Genomic DNA, 17,496 nt, shown 5'->3' on the forward strand with positions numbered 1-17,496 from the left:
CGGATTGATGGATTCACCCAGATAGATGAGACAAAAAAAAAACTCTATCACAACAAACTCAACACTGCTGGGATCCAGGTTGAGTTGGCTCAGCCCCCACTGAAGCTGGCAAGAGACCATGTGCTGTTTGTCATGTCTCTCTCACTCCCAAGAATCAGAAAAGAAACGTGAGAACAGGACATTCCAAATTGGTAGGAAAAAGGAAAAGAAACACACCCATTTTCTCTGCACTGCCTAATGATAAGATCACTGTTTATAGGCCCACTGCTGTCTTTCTGAATGTACAAAAATGACTTTGAAAATGAGAAACTGTGCAGCTTATTCTCAGCGTTCAATTTTACTTCATTTATCAGTACTGTCTTCCTCACTTATGTCTCTTTTTCTCCCTCATTTCCTCCAATCTCTTTGTCACAGACACATACACGATGTACATGGTCTCAAAGCTATTTAGTGGCTTATCGCTCCAGAAGTGTGCCATTGTAGTTTCACAGTAGTGCTCGGCTGAAATGTTATTTGCTGCTGTGTATCATCATGCAGAGCCTTGCTATGTATTTTACGGCTGTATTCAGCTGATGTGAAGAATTTTTAAAGTGCACTATTTTAGAAAGCACTAAAAACTGAGGAAAGACAGATGATTTGAGCAAATAATAATATAATACTTATAGTGGCCTCTACATTTCTAGTCCGGTGGCCTGACCATGAGTGAATGGAAATGCGGTAACCTGATTTACCTAGCTGTTCTACCATTCTTATCTATCTTCCTCTGCTATGTTGCCCACTCATACTCATCTGACCTTGGCATGATAATAATAGGGCTGATCCAGCTGATGTAGCGGACTGTATGCACACAAAAACACCCACAGCCGCACATGTGAATGAAGGTGCAAACACACATTACAGCTTCATCAGCTGAAAGAATGATTTAGCCGCTTTAAAAATATGATAGATGACAGCTGCTTTTATTTGTTTTTATACATACAACCCAAGGGATGAGATAAATACTGTATGTTTTCAGTATTCTGTACCTGACTAAGAGATCATTTAGACTCAAAATGCCATTCTTTTTCTAACGAATGAGAACTATGAATGGGAGCAGATGACAGTGTTGAGAGTCTTTTGAGAGATCCAATTTGTTAGCTTCAAAAAATAGCCCATCGTTTCATCAAAACCTTAATCAAAATCATAAACTAAAGCATTCAAGCAGCTCTCAGGTTATGCCATCACATTAATCTAAATAGTTTGACATTTTGCGAGATATGCAGATTTGTTTAATTGACATTTACAGAGCAATTACTCAAGTCTGTCCATTAAACATGAGGCTACCACCAGAAGACAGCTTAACCTTTAACTAATGTTTAGTTTAAGAAAAAACAGGAGGCAAAGAAAACAGCTGGCCTGGCTCTGTCCACACAATTAGTGATATGTATAAACTAAAAACTATAGATAGAAAATGTTCATTTGTGAGTTTGGGTGGTGCTGGGTGGCTTTCACCCTTTATGCTAAGCCAAAATAGCTTGCTTGTTTCATTCATATTTAACAGACATAGAGTTTAAGAAATGTAATCGTACTGTACCTGTCATCTGGGTACATGTTTTTCATGTCATTTAAAAGAATGAATTCTGCAATAGTGTCATTCTATCCTAAACTATAATATACACACACACAGACGCCCTCTTATCTAGTACTAGTGGGCAGTTTGAAACAGAGAATACTGAGCACTTAGCATCCAAAAATAGTCATCTATCTGAAGCTGCTGAGAGACGTTAGGAAAGTAGATGAACCTGAGTCCTCAGTACTGCCTGCTTTCCTGTTTATTTATTGATAGCTGTGTTTTGTTTTTTTTTGGGGGGGGGGGCTGATACAGTTTGACTGCTGGGGAAGCAGTGGAGATGGATCATAGATCTACTGGTAGCTGTCTAAAGGGGCTGTTTAGTGCAAATTGACATCTCGTGTCTGGATTACAGATGTTAGGGTGATAGGAGAACAACTGCAACTTAGCAACTTCAGCACTTGACAGGTGTGTTGGAACAATCACCAGCGATATGGATGCCGTCCTAAAAGATGCTTAGATGAAAAGTATAAATGGGAAGAGATGACAAATAAAAATAGTAATGGTAATGTTCCTTAATATGAGTATCATGAAAATATAAAGGACCTCCCAACAGTGTTTAAGAAAGAATCTACTGTACCTTTAATGTTTCCAGCATGGAAAGGCAGTTTGTATTTTCTCACTTTATTCTTTGGGTCATATTTTGCCCAGGGCATTTTCAACATGCATCCTTGGAGGTCCATAACGTGACCTTTAAGGTGAACACCCCTCCCCGGTTGTCATTGTGAATATGTCAGCCAGACACAATGAAAGTCTAAGAATTATAGCTTACTTTAAAAGGGCAGTGGAAGACAATTTAAATCACCTCTATCCTGTGTTGGCAGGCAACTGCAGGTGACTATAACAACATAACATTTAAGATCCCATATATCACAGTCGGTGACAGCCCTTGGTTGATTGTTTGCACTTGAAAAAATAATGTTACCACGAGGTGTTACATAAAAATAACAGCTTGTCACCAATAAACAATCTGTAGCAAATGGAACATCTTGTATTCACAGTTGGCTGGGTGTTTTTTTTTTTGTTTTTTTTTTAAGCTTCACTTTTTAAAAAAAGTTTTTCTTCTGCAAGGTCACATCTAATATGGATTCAACAAAGAGAGTGGACTGGATTAACTGGCTTCATCAGTGCAATATTCTACCATGACCTTAATAGTAGATAAAGCAGTACTGAGATAGAATTCAGTTTCTGCATAATTTGTTCCTGTGCATGTATCAGTCAGGCTCAGACACCAGCTAATTCCATATTAACCTGCCCGACTAACTAAACTGGCAGTGAATAAACTCAGTACATCAAACTCCCTAAAGCTATTTCTTTTTCTTTCAGAAAAATGATGAGCTGCAAACAAGAATCAATTGGAACATGCCAGTGGAGCATAAATCTTTCATATTCTGCCTCTGCTGAAGATTTAAGACTCCAGGGCCTGTGATGGAAATAATTTGACAACACCCAGTAAGACGCAGCTCTGTCAGCGGGCAACTCACACAAGTCACTTTCATAGTACCAGTCCATTGTTTCCTTAATGCCAGTGATATCAGACTTCAAAGACGGGACTCCTCACAAGGAAGATGAGGTGAGGTGACCCCCACTGGTACCGACAGTAGAAGGAAAATGCTTTTTAATACACTGTTCTCACAGTTACTGATGAAAAGCCTCAAGACAGGCACAGAAATAAAGAAAGAAAGCAGGGTAATGTTGTATTCACAAAGACAAAGCAGGACTTTGATCTTGCTCAGGGATGAGCGGTAAGCTGGGAGCCACAGACAGTGTGTGTGTCGGGGGGAGACAAAGCAGAATAGAAAATGTGAATGAAAAATCTCATTTATATGTATACCACTTGTTTGTTCCACTCCACAAGAAAAAGCTACTGTTAAAACATGCCGTGTGGAGCTGGCATTGTAGAGACGGTACCAGCATTTTCTCAGCCAAATCCCCACTGAGCACTTGACTTCATGTACTAATGTCAGCTTGCAGGTAGTGTGTGCCACCGGTACAGGCACTGGGGTAATAGAACCTGAACCTGCCCCAAGATACTTGACAGACTTAAAAGGAAAAAGTAAGAGCCTTTGATCCACTTACAGCCTATATCAGGACTAATGCTTTGTTGATCATGCATACAGCACCCGGTCTGCCTCCTAAGCACAGCACTGCATTCGAAGTAATCTGATAAAGCTGGGAAAGACTGCCTGCCAGTGCACTCTCTTCTGTCAATGAGGAAAGTAATTCTATTTTCTGCTGTTTCACTGGCATATACCCTACTCCTCCACCTGTCTGGTCTTCTAATTGACAAGCCCAGCCTCACAACCTCAAGGCTGCACAGCTAAAGGATGCATGCATACATACAGCAGCATCAGTGAATATCACGTTGTATGTGTTTCCCCCATGGGGATTGAGATGCACACACACTGGTTCAATAAATTAATTGACCAACAGTAGTAAATAATAAAGACTAAACTAAGATTAAACCAGTATGAAAGCATTCAGAAAAATTCAGTATCTTATGAGCCCTGTCTCATTGTTTATGCATTTAGCAAACGTATCTGTAGGTTGTGTGGAAGACATATTTACAACACAGTCCAATTAGGCCAAAGAAATACAGGCAACTGCAGACTTAAGAATAGTGCACACTATAATTAACTGCATTTTCCCAGGTTAAACTGCATGTCTCCAGGTTCTAAAATAATGGTCGTAGGTACAATCTATGATTAAACTGTCCAAACAAAGACATTGTTTATATATTAAAAGCCAGTGATTCATGTTACATAAATGCTTAATTATCCTGCTGTACTTTCTGTCATCCACACCCTGCCATCATCACTTGAAAAGCTGCCTATTTACCACTCATGCAATCAAGACAAGATTAAGTTAAGAGTGAACCCCTCTTAACCCATTTTTCCTGGAGTCCCGAAAAACCAACCAATATACTGGAATACTGACTCATGGCCCAGGTTTGTTAAAAGTTAGTCTGAAAGTCTTAATAAACCTATTTTATATTAAAGCTTACTTACAACTTAAAGAAAGAAAACCAAAGAAAAGGGAGGAAAACATAACTGCAGTTATATATACAGTGTGTTGCGTTTAATCCCATTGATACCTTACGAACAGCTACTTGGCCAGTGCCAATGCACTTCTGTTTTGACTTGACAGGTCTTTCTTATCAGCAGGCAGCAGGCAGGAAAATGACGTGCAGACAGCCAAAGATCCTCTGACAGCCAGACTTCATGTTAGAACCAACAAGCCTCAGATCAGTCAAGACCCAAGAGCCCCATGTATGAGAACTACGTCTGAGATCACTGGGTGAGTGTGTGTGTGTGTGTGTGTGTGTGTGTGCGTGTGTGCGAGAGAGAGAGGGTGTCAGTATGGGTTGGGAAAAAAAACTGCTTCTTAATTTACTGTCACCTGATGCATGCATCAAATTCGCTTCGCTCACAGTAATCAACAGATGCATATGAATGAATCTAATCAGTCACATCTTATTTGCATGAATGCATTTCCAACACTCAGATCTTTCCAGCAGCACCGGATCCATCCAGCCATTAAGCCTTCCATCTGCGCGTAAATGTATTGCGCGTCATTAAACTCTGCATCAAAATGTGTTTCCTTTTTCTGTCGGATCCAGGATCGGAGTGAGATACCACCATTAGTGGAAGCCTTGCCCTCACGCTGCGTCCTTGCCAATTCTTGCTGGCTCCGGTAATGTTGCCTACTTTTCTGGTTGCGTGGAAACTAAAAGGCTGCGCTGAGCGAGCCCCGGACTGTAGGAGCGTTACCAGTGGCGAGACGTGGTTGCCAGAGCGGATCTCAGCACAAGTTCAACGAGCTGCAAGAAGAGCCAAGGGAAGCGAACCAAAACATTAACCGAACCGCCATTTGGAGTGCGCTCTGGTCTGTTGTACGGTTTTCTTGTTGGGGAGCTGCTGAGAAACATGAAAAGCAGAGGAAAAGCGGCAAAGACGTGAGTGCGTCTGCATTACGTTTTTTTTATGACATTGCTTACACTTACACCTTTCCATCCATAAAAAGCAACTGATTGCAGGCTGATGCTGAGTAAAACAGGATGAAATACATCTCCTCTTTTCAGTTCATTTTCCATCACATACCAGTTGTTTCTCAGCAGAAAGTAAAACTCAGCTCTAACTGATTCCTTTCTCACTGTTACACTTTCATTTGAAGTAATCAGTTTGTGCATTAATTACTAACTAGAGTGTGAAAGTTACAGCAGGATGGAGTTAGTATGCACCTATAGGTTGCTGAGGATATAAGCTTATACATTAAATGCCATTACAGCATCAAAAAGAGCAAAAGAGCTGCTCTTCTGTAACAGTGTTCACTCTAGGTAAACTCAAGATTTCTCTGGGGGGGGGGGTCTTTAAGTAAAAAAGGAAACCAGCCAAGCAGAGAGTTTGTCTCAGTGGAACAAAAGAGCATTTCTAGTAATGGAGATTGACACTGAGTAAGGGATTGGTGGTGGATGGAGCTAAGAGCACTGAAATATGATTGCAGCTGCATTAAACATCTGCATCAAGTTAAAAATGTTTTATTTTCCTGTTTGCCTTTTTGTGTCATCCACACCAGCAGCTTATTTACCATTCATGCAGTGCTTCGAGTTGTGATATGATCACGTGAAAGACGCAATCAAACATAATATATTGATGTTGAATTTGAATCCCTTTAGTGTTTGCATTTGATTCCAAATTGCTGCTCCTCATACAAGTGGCGCCAGACACTTGTCAGTACAGCACTGACATCAGTGAATTTATGATATGAGAGAGTGGCCTTTGCCTACACAAGTGTTGTATTTATTGTGTGGATTAAAAGCAGGAGAGTTATTCATCAGAGAAGTAGGCAATGTGTGTAGGAACACTGACAAAGACCTCATCTGAGGCCAACCAGTTCATTGCTTTTACATTTATTTGATGTGACTCCAGACCTGTGAGTCCTTTTTTGTCAAAGATGTGTTTGAGAAGCACAAAACAGTCTCTGAAACTCTAATTGGCAGCTACACTGGCGCCACGCCCTCTGATTCATTTCGTGAATGCTCTCTTCTCTGTGTCTTGAATCTCATCCACACTTTCCTCCATCCTCTTCCCTTTATTCTATCACTGCCAGTTCCCTCCATCAGCTGTCCCTGTGATTTATCAACATTTGCGACTTTCCTCAGCATCTCATTAGTGTCACACAGTGTTCTCCATGTTGTGGTCGTAATGTTATCCGTCTCCTGAAATCCTCTTGATATCATTCTTTCTCTCGTGTGTTCAATTTCCCTTCTTGCCAACTTGCTTTGTCCTCCTCCGTCACCACCGTACTTCTGCTCCCTCATTAGCTCGCAGCAAAATACCAGGCTGACATGCTATGTGAAGAGAAAAATACAGCCTTTACAGGAGCATAACATTACCCATTGAGTTTAGCCAAGACCTTCCATTTGCTTCGGTGTTAAGCTGCATTTGTAATGCTATTTTACTTTCTCATACACCCTGCTGACCCTGTGTGCGCAGGGAAGTCCTTCAGAAGTTGCAATGCATGATCTTGATAGAGATGTATGAATAAGGATGCTTGAAGGAGGCAAAACTGCAGCAGTCAGAGCTTGATAGACACAGGCTTCATCTGTGTGTTGCTCATGTGCATCTGCCTCCATCTCCCCAAATTGCTCATTATTGAGGTCGTCTGGCAGACGAGATGGAGTGTTATTACCTGTGTCATAGACAAATCACCTGTTCCCCTCACACACATGTACATGCACACCACTATTGCGATTATACTCTGTCCGATTCCCCCAGTGTCATGCGATACTTAGAGGTAGTTAGAGATCGATTTCATTTTTAATCTTGGTAAGTGGATCTTGCCCAGTGTCTAACCATTTTTAAGAAATTAAGAAGTCCGGTTGAACTTTGTGGCTCCTTTTTGGCTCAAAGAAGACAGGCCATGGCATTGTCTGCTTTGCTGGCCTTGGTGCTGTTTATAGCATTAGCATTTACCCCAAAACAAGGACTGGGTGGCCAGCGCTGATGTTACACTGACTTAAGTAGTTTTTCCTTAAGAGGATTAGTAACAGGATATGAGGTCCACCTGATCAGCTATTAATGAAGCGTGTTAGGGTGGCTAGATCTGCCATTTTCTTACATACAGTATATAAAGTGTCATTTTTGGGCCATGCAGACAAGCTGTGTTACTTGTGTTTTTGAGTAAATTATACCTAAAGGACAAGCAACTGCACATTTACATAGATACCAAGTTAGAAATAAGAAAAATGTTGCATCTATATGGCAGTTGTAGTTTTAGAATAAAACAGAAACACGCCTTTTATGTTCCTTTTTCCTGTTTTATCTTCCTTTTGGTGTCACATCGATATGTTCCGTTGTGTACTGGAACAGTCCAGCACTGTGGGGATGTCAATTATAAAAAAGGCACAGTGACACTAAAGGATTTGCTCAGCTTGTTTATTGTGCTGGTGTGAAGGGAATGTTTGATCCTTAGACTTTCCTTGGTGTAGAAGAGAAGTACAGTTGTTTGCGGTCAACATGATGAAATGAGCATGCAGCACCCCTGCTGCCCCTGTACTGCAATTAGACAAGCTACTGTACATCCTGTTTCTGCATTAAAAAACAATATGGCCATGGCAAAACAACATAGCAGACTCGAAGTGCAATTTGCAGGGTAGTCTTCATAACTAATAATGTGACTTTATGTTGTTTTTATCCTTCAGGCTCTGCATCTTCAGGGGGGTCGATGTGGACATCACCCTGTGCACCCTAGCGGTTCTTCCATGAGCATGCCCGTATTCCGTGATGTCCCTGCTTGCAGACTGGTTCCTGTGCCACTCAGTGGTGATGTGTTTGCTGCTACACAGCCTGGTGCTAATGACCTTCTGCTTCCATGAAGCTGCCACCAGTTGCTCTAAGAGCTGCTACTGCTCAGAGAATGAGGGCAGCGGCAAGACGGTGCGCTGCAGCAATCTGCAACTCACAGAGATCCCCCAGGACATCCCCAATGACACACGACGCATCTACCTGGACTTCAACCTCTTCACTACAGTCCCAGCAGACGCTTTTGCTGGTTTGCCCCATGTGGTCGAACTGGATCTATCACACAATGAATTAAGCCAGTTAGAACCGGGGGCGTTTCGAGGCCTGGGCTCCTCACTACAGTTCCTGGACCTTTCTTATAACAAGTTAGTACATTTTAACCCTGAGGCCTTTGAGGGCCTGCAGGCTCGCGCCAACCTAACAAACAATCCATGGCATTGTGACTGCAACTTGCAGATGGCCATGCCCCGCGTGGACCTGGAGCCCGCTTCACTCGCAGGAATTGTGTGCCAGACTTCAGATCCTGAGGAAATAGGAGTTCAAGGAATTGCCTTTTTATTGGCACCAGATGTAGATCTATGTGTGGTAATGAAGAGGACTACAGATGTGGCCATGCTGGTTGTCATGTTTGGCTGGTTCACTATGGTCATTTCATACTTGGTCTACTATGTCAGAGCTAATCAGGAGGATGCCCGCAGACATCTGGAGTATCTGAAGTCGTTGCCCAGCAGACAGGGCAAGTCAGAAGAGTCTTCCACCATTAGTACTGTTGTATAGAGCTGGAGGAGCTACGTGTGGGACCTGAATGTAATCCACACCAAACAGGATGGAGCTATGCCCCTGACAGCACTGGCTAGCTATTGTCAGTGGACAAGAAGACATGTGGCTGCACAAGAAAACCACGCTGATGCAACCTTGCACAGATGAATAATTCATCTTTCGATGGCCCATTAGGAGTTTTTCCTGTTTGAGCTGATGGTCTAGACTAACAGAGTGAAAGCAGCAGCCTGTTTTGGGCAAACTCCAAATATGGGATACAAATGGGATTTATCCAATGGTGCATGCATCTTGAGGCATCTCTTTCAGACAGAGACAAATTGAACGGTTGGTAAATGCAAGACTATGAGGAAACTTGTACTTGTAATGAGGAAATTGTACTGTTTTCCATTAAAATACATCACCAATATAATACAAGTAAAATCATGTTTTCCATTTAAATGGCGGTTTTGGATTTCTCTTAATTTGATGTGATTCATGTGCATATATGTACATGCGAATCATTAGAAGCCACTAATCCTGTATACGGAATCATGTAATTATAGTTTGAAAAGACACTTTTAAAAGCAGGGAGAAGATTTTCTTGTTTTGGTAGGAAGATATCATCAGTAAACACCTTTTATTTAGAGTAATTATGAAGAACATAAGAATCCATCGTGATCATCCCTGGTTATACACACTGAGCCTTTGCGTTTGTGCTGTTTCTCATCCGCTTTCATCCCTTTAAAAAGCTCTTAGGCAGCCTCTGGGAGCCGTGTAGTCTGATGTGGTCACTCCCATGGGTTATCCAAATGACATTTATGGGCCATGACCTATTGGGCCATTAACAAGAACTGATGTGGTAGAGATCGTCAGTGTAAACCGAGACCACAGAAAAGGGAATGTTGTTAAATGGAGACGTACATCATCCATACCAGATCATGCTTTCTTTTCCACAGAGCAAAGTGAGAATAACCCAGTGCGGTGTTGAATAATGAAATTTAATGTTTAAGATATGAAAAATGGTTTTGTCAACAAGGGTTTCCCACATAAATGCCTCTAGAGCAGAGCAGGATCAATACAAGATTTATGATAGCCATAGAAAACACAGAAAGCCTGGGAATACACCCATCATTTTGTGTGACCTACTTCTTGAGGAGAAATAAAGCGAGAATGCCACAGGGGATCAGCTGCCCCACTCTCTGCTGCCTGGCGTTCCCTTGCTGGGGTAAAACACTTTCGAGAAGCCCTTGGGCTGCTTGCTGAGGCTCCAGAGGGCTCACAGTAGCAGCTGAAGTTCACACTTCCTCACTTTCTCATGACAGTTCATTTAAGATAATGTCAATCACAGGTCTATACAGTGAATATGTACCTGGAGCAAGTGAGTGCTTGCACTAGTTACATTCATTTTGTTAGCCATAACTTCTCAATAGTCCCTGTTGGTTTTACAGAAAATGATATTGATCTGGACAGAGCTGATCTTAAGGAAGCTCAGGTAAAGCCTCCCGTGACGAGAAGCACTGAAAAATACATGGTAAGCTTCTCTCTCTGACATTTCCTGCCACGTACACACACACACACAGCTCCCTCCTTCCCTCTTTCCCTTGATAACGGACCCTCACGGTGGCTTTGAAACCAGCCACTGTTAAGGGACTCTCGGCAATACAGGTAAAGCGTTCGTCTGTCGCTGTATTTCACTCAGCAAATGTATTTGAGTGTGTACATTGTTTTGTTCACCTGTATGTACAACAGGTGTGTGTGTGCATGCCAGGAGCGAGGGTACTGGTAATGTAACACCTCTGCTCCCCAGCATACATAAATGTCGCTGAGGTTAATTTAAATTTCAGGGCATCTCAGCTTGCCCCGCCTGCTACCTTGGACACGTTACACTGGTGTGAGCATTACAACTGCTGGGTAATGGGACACAAAGTGGGGGATAAAGTGACGCACCCAATCCCACAGAGCGTGGCCCTGTTTGGGATTGGGTTGCAGGTGAAAATGTTTCCAGGCTCTGAGATCAGATGTGGTCTCCCAGCAAGAGCCTATGTGTGGGCATCTGTCGATTTCCCCTCGTAGCCAAAAAAAAAAGGTAAGTGACACCCAAGATGAGGCTTGTAAGGAGAGTGAAAAGGACATCCTTTGGGTGAGTGTCAATACTCTAAGATAGTCTCCTTCTTTTTGGTCTCCTCCAGGGGTTGATTCAGATACTAATTAGATTATTACAGAAAATACTGTTTCAAGGTCCTAGCTTCATTTTGTGTTACACAGCTCCCCCTGTCCTGAAAAGTGTGTAACTATAAGGAAAATTAATGCTGTATATTTAGGCTTTCATATTTAAAATTACCATTTGTTAAACAAATATACTTTCGTGTTGTAAAAAATATACTTCAGTAAAAACACACATTGGAAACATACAGACTTAAAAAAACACACGTGCAGCAGCAAAAGGGAGTATTGCATTAACAAGTGAATCTGTTCACAACAGGGCTGCATTAAACATGCATTAGACTAGTGGGCCCTTGTGCCAAAATAAGGCACCACCCAATTATCCCCAAATCATTTTGCCTGGAACTTCAGAAACTCAACAGTATGAAAATTTGACTGAACATATTTGTTTAGGAACATCTACAATGTAAACCTATATTATCAAATGACATTAACAGTGTTAAAACTTTTATGTAGGATCTTAGGATTAGGGAAGATTGGGCAAAAATGCAGAAACAGTGTAGATAAATAGATACTTTGTTAATTCCCAGGGGGAAATACTTGTGTTACAGTAGCAGAGAAATAAGAAAAACAGCCTATTTAACTATATAATATACCTATTTGAGACACAGTGTACATTAGTGAAAATCTGGCAGATGAATCATGGCAAGGTGGGATAAGTTTGGATGTTAAAATAAGGTTAACATCCATCCATCATCATACCCGCTTATTCCTAACCAGGGTCACAGAGATCTGCTGGAGCCTATAAATAAGGTTAACATATATAGGCCTATGATTACCATGGTGTGGCATCCCCTCTACTTGTAAAAACAGTCTGTAAACATCTGGGAAATGAGGAAACCAGTTGCTGGAGTTTTGGGAAAGAAGTGATGCAGTATGACGTTTAGCATTGTCCTGTTGAAATACGCAAGACCTTCCTTGAAAAAGACGTTATCTGGATGGGAACATATGCTGCTTTAAAACCTGTATATGTCTGCATTGATAGTGCCTTTCCAGATGTGCAAGCTGCCCATTCCATAGGCACTAATGCACCCCCATGCAATCAGAGATGCAGGCTTTTGAACTGAGCCGGAAGGTCCCTTTCCTCTTCAGTCCGGAGGATGTGTCGCCCACGGTTGTCAAAAAGAATGTCAAATTTTGATTTGTCTGACCACAGAAGACTGTGGACAGAAGAAATTCATAATATTATGAGAGATCCATAAAGGCAAACCAGCAACACTAAGAATACACAGATTTTTTTTTTTAAACGTCTCAGTGTGTATACGGATATGTCAAATTCAGCTGATAAATGTCTCATGCATCTGAGTCAGACTTTTAATGGAATAAAAAGTCATTTGCAGTGAAACAATTTGTTGAGCAACATCCAATTCCTTCCTCTAAGGATGACCAGAGATTGCTTCGCCCAGTTTCAACATGTCAAACCGCGCCTATATAGTTATGTGAAAAAGAAAGTACAACCTCTTTCAGTTCTGTTGTTTTATGTAACAGGACTGACAAAAAAAAAAAAAAACTGGTCTTAGGCAAATTTAACCTCAGATGACAACACATGACAAAGTTGTTTTCTGTATTATTTTATATCTCTCATTCTACAGCAACACTTCTTTACAACATTGCTTCAGTTCATTGATGCTTGAGGCCATTTGATTAGTCGCAGCTCTCTTAAGGTCCCATAACAGCATCTTAATCTGGTTGATATCTGGACTTTTATTTGGTCATTGCAACACCTTGATTCCTCTCATTCTGTGGGAGATTGGCTGGTGTGCAATGCTCCTGACATGTAAAACCACAGAACTGTGGTAATACTATGGTTTTGTGGTACTTTCTTTTTTGCCACTGTAAATTCCCAGGACAGTTCCTTAGTTCTGTCATTTTCCGAGACATGGATGAGCTCAGAATTACACTCTCACGGTATGTGTGTGTGTGTGTGTGTGTGTGTGTGTGTGTGTGTGTGTGGGGTTTCTCTAAAACACAGTTGTTATAATGGGGTTCAGGGCAACCTAACTTAAAAAAGAAGATGAATGTCTCAGAAATGAGAGATTCAATAGACAAAGGCTGAATATAAAACCTCCTTCTGCTTTCTTAATGCCTGCCCATGCTGACCTCTTCAAGCCACAAGATGGACCTCTGGATCCATCATCAGGTTTGTAGAGGAGCAAGTTGATTTTTTTGGGATGGTGAAAATTTAAATCTTGTACGTAATGAGCACTCAAGCTTGTTGTGACATATTTTTACTTGTAAATGGGTCCATCTTGTGGGCTTCACAGTAGTGACATTTCACTGCTGCAAAGCTTTCACACACAGCGAGTCACATTATGCACCATGTCTTACAAGTGCAGCCTTCCCAGCACATTGTTCCACAGAGACAGCCAAACAGTGTTTCCACCTAGATCGCTGACGGGGCCATAGAGCGAGGCCTCGGCAGAGAATAATGCCCTGCTCTCAAGTGCAGGATTGATTGGAGATCAGACGAGTGTGGATTTCAGGGATCAGATTTGACGGCTTCCCTTCGCAGCCTATCAAGCATGGCCAGACGTAACATACAGTAGCTACACGGACTGATCAATGGACCTGGTGTCAGAGCATGACACAAACTGACCTGCTAGAGTTCAGGCACAGAAGAGACCCATTAGCTGATCACTACAGTGGTATATGTTAGGAATTTATAGTTTTGAAATGAACATATAGTGAATAATTTCAGATGTTAAAAAAAAAACAACCTTAGATCTTTTCCAGTTATTCTAATTGTTCTAAATATAGTCATATTTTAGGAAATTTGTCAGGTGGCTGTTAATATTCATACACTTTTTTTTTTCTGTTTTTTTTTTTGTTTTGTTTTTTACAGCAGGTCAATAAGAAGGCATGCGTCACACTTTCCACTTTGATAATGATAAGTCATCCTCCCCAGAAGACTCATGATGTCCCAAAATTGCATGGGATGAACACAGACATCATAGCAAAAGCAAAAAAAACCTTTCTGCTCCCAAAAACCCTGTATTTCAGAAGGAATAATCATTAAAACGCTAAAACACTGTCCAGTATATAGTTTCCTGTTACTGTTGTCAGCGGAAATGCCTGTTTCCCCCTAGACATCTTTAAAAAGACTCATACTCTAGCTATGTTACATCAGAATAAAAAAATATAAGAAATCAGGAGTGAAGGAATCCCAGTTCCAGAAAAAAAAACTCTTAAATTGTGTTACTTTTAAAATTGTGGAGCAAAATATAAAATCACTATAAAATTACTAATGCACTCGATAACTACCGGTACAATTTGGATTTTTTTTTTCTCATTTTTCTTGTATTTAAATAGGTGTTGTTTTTTTTTTTTTTTGTACTTAAGCTGAACTCAGTATTTGATGAATTTGCATTATCAGTTCTAAAGATTGGCGCTAAAGCCATTTCCTAAAAAAAAAAAAAAAAAAAAAAAAAAAAAAGGACACTTCTTTTTAAGTGGCACAAAAGTCTGTGAAATCACGGGAAATCCCTTACATGATCTGCTATATATATGGGCCTATGCAATAAATCATGGCTAGTGCTCACTGGAGGTCAACACTTAAAACAATTCCCAAGAGAGGCCATGAACATCCTGATTGGTGAGTAGTGAGGTAATACTTCACAAAACGCAGCTTTCTTCCTCTTGCTGGTTGTCAGTCAGCAGAGACTAGGAAGCAGAAGCTGTAAGAAAAGACGGACATGTAGGTGATGATGCAAAGTTTATTTTAAAGCTTCGGGATCTGTTTTAAGGAACTATGTTGTTTATCACCACATCTGATCAAACGCTCATATTTACCTGCTGCACTTACTTTAGGCTTAGGTTTCAGATTTCAGTGACTATTCTCAACTCGTGCAGCTGTTTCAGCCTGAGGGGGGCATGTCCGGTGCTGCAGCACAGAGGAGCAGCAGAGGAGATAGCCAGGCTTTGTTCCGGCCTGGTGTCACACTGATGGTATTGATGCCTCGGCCCCGGCTGACATCTTTCTCTCGCTTGGTATTTTTTCTCCTCTTGCAGTTTTCGCAATTCCCTGCTACATGGCCGGCCTCGCCCGCAGCGCACCTCTGCCGGAGAAACGCACGCTTGTTGAGGAGCCGGAGTTTCAGGAGATCGTCCAGAGGAGCCGCGGTCTAACGCAAAAGATCCTGCTCTCGATTCCCGACACGCACAAATCCTGCATTCACACAGGGGTGAGCTGCTGTAAAGAGATGTGTCCGTTTGTGTTTTTGACCAAACTGTCTCAGGCTGCGATGAAATGATAAATGTGCAGGTCTGTCTAAGCTTCTGCGCAACTGAGCCTGACACAGAAATATTGAGCTTAAGCTGTAAGTTGTTCACTTAACGCCCCATAGACCATAACCTCTTTAAGAGTTTATATAGAAAGTAAACTAATGCTTGGTATCAGTCATAGTACCATTTACACCAGTCACAGGGTTTATTTCCAGCACCAGGTCTGCCATTACTAAACATTTACACTACATAGGCCAACTTTAATACTCTTTCAACTGACTTGGAGCCTCCTTCATCAGAATATGTCCATTTTATGCAGTTTTTAGCCTATTATAATATTTATTATAACACTCAACATGTGTAACTGTTTAACATTGCAGCCAAAGTCCAGAATGATGAAATATGATGCATTATAGCAGGTTATAGGTGCCTAAAAGAAAAAAAAAATAGCTGAAATGACAACTGCCATTTAAAATGCTGCTCACAAGTTAATGCAAGTTAATAGCCTGAGGTTATCAGGGTACAGTTACCTTTGGTATTTTAAGTACACGTTGCTGATGAGAATAGATTTTTTTTGATTGCATGGCTTTTCCTTGTAGTGCTTTTACATTGTGGTATTAAAAATGGAGCCTGGCTCTTTTTTCCACCACTGCTTCTCCTCATGGAAGGATTTTGCAAATCAATAGACCTGCCAGGAGATACGAGCAGTGTGTGTTTGCTGCTGCGTGCCGAGCTGTAATCTGTCCATAACATTCGGCCTTATCTCTCCACTGCAGACCTTGAAACTCAATTCCTCAGAAAATGCCAATCTTGTGATAATGGCATCCAACATCGGCATCCCCTCTGCTCCTGTACTCAAAGCTGTGTCAGAAAACTTCACCTTGGTAAGTATCTTCCAAGGGGTGACGATTCTTTGAAGCTAATGAGGGTTAAGAAAACTAATTTGCTGCTGTTCTTTATTAGGAGACCTGTCTGACACAGATGTCTGAGGGTCTCCAGCTGTACCGGGCCCTGCTGAGCTCGGTCTCCCCTCGGCTGGAAAACAGAGACACAGTGACCGAGCTGATGGCTGACATCAGAGACCTCTCCATTCAGATCAGTAAGGTAGGAGAGCGTTTCTAAGTCACTGAGCACCTGACAAATGTTTTGGCATTTATTGCACTCAATCACAATCAATGATGCCTGTTCCTTCGCCCTGCAGCTGCTGAAAATGGTACAAATAGAGGTTGTGGTGCAGCCCAGCCCAACTCCTATTGCTCTACGCCTGCCAGGGGAATATGAGGTTCAGGTGGCAGCGCACCTGACCCTGGTGCATCTCCAGGCCTTTGGGCAGGACATGGTTCGCTGCCTCAGGAGTCTGAGCCAGAGCAGCGAAGAGGAGACAGAGAGCTGACCAATACTCTAACCCGGTTTTGGCTTGTCCAAAACGTGCTTTAGCTCGCCATTTTTTTTTTAATGGCATTTATTTATTTAACAACTAAAAGGTTATTTATTTTTTTAAAACTTATTTATATATTTATTTGTAAAATTAACCACCAGCCACTTTTTGTTGACAGTGGAGACGACTTTTAACACTAGTCTGACGTACTTCACTATATTACCTGTACACAATAATTGAAACAAACAAACAACACTCAACAAACAATACTAAAAACAGCTGTTTAAAAACAATATGTAATAAAACATTTACCAAACTGTTAACACTCATGTTAGGGGACTGTATTGATTTAAAAAAAAAAAAGCTGTTGAATGTGCCAGTAATGAGATTTGTATGAATCCTGTGGAACAATGTTAAATATTTTTAATTTAAATATATATATATTTAAATAAAAACAACAACAACAAAAAAAAAAGTTCTTGAAAACTTCCTTTTTCAAAATG

The 17,496-nt window shown here is 41.2% G+C and overlaps 2 protein-coding genes across 5 annotated transcripts; both read left to right on the top strand.

The window, feature by feature from the left end:
* Window positions 1-4,814: 4,814 nt before the first annotated feature.
* On the top strand, window positions 4,815-9,601 carry lrrc3ca (leucine rich repeat containing 3Ca). Of its 2 annotated transcripts, XM_026315627.1 has the most exons (3): window positions 4,823-4,906; window positions 5,229-5,564; window positions 8,313-9,601. In XM_026315627.1, exon 3 carries the CDS (start codon window positions 8,395-8,397, stop codon window positions 9,187-9,189), a length of 795 nt encoding a protein of 264 aa, XP_026171412.1. In that variant the 5' UTR covers window positions 4,823-4,906; window positions 5,229-5,564; window positions 8,313-8,394; the 3' UTR covers window positions 9,190-9,601. The 2 variants fall into 2 exon arrangements, with proteins under 2 accessions (XP_026171413.1, XP_026171412.1); XM_026315628.1 differs by lacking the exon at window positions 5,229-5,564 and having other exon boundaries at window positions 4,815-4,906.
* Window positions 9,602-14,858: 5,257 nt separating this feature from the next.
* Window positions 14,859-17,223, top strand: csf3a (colony stimulating factor 3 (granulocyte) a). Of its 3 annotated transcripts, none has more exons than XM_026315844.2 (5): window positions 14,859-14,986; window positions 15,403-15,575; window positions 16,392-16,499; window positions 16,579-16,719; window positions 16,817-17,222. In XM_026315844.2, the coding sequence occupies exons 1-5, from the start codon at window positions 14,899-14,901 to the stop codon at window positions 17,006-17,008; spliced, it is 702 nt and encodes a 233-aa protein (XP_026171629.1). In that variant the 5' UTR covers window positions 14,859-14,898; the 3' UTR covers window positions 17,009-17,222. The 3 variants fall into 3 exon arrangements, with proteins under 3 accessions (XP_026171629.1, XP_026171630.1, XP_026171631.1); XM_026315845.2 differs by having other exon boundaries at window positions 14,930-15,088; XM_026315846.2 differs by lacking the exon at window positions 14,859-14,986 and adding an exon at window positions 15,002-15,092 and having other exon boundaries at window positions 16,817-17,223.
* Window positions 17,224-17,496: the final 273 nt, after the last annotated feature.

This window comes from Mastacembelus armatus, chromosome 19 (assembly GCF_900324485.2).
Source record: "Mastacembelus armatus chromosome 19, fMasArm1.2, whole genome shotgun sequence".
Classification (NCBI taxonomy): Eukaryota; Metazoa; Chordata; class Actinopteri; order Synbranchiformes; family Mastacembelidae; genus Mastacembelus; species Mastacembelus armatus.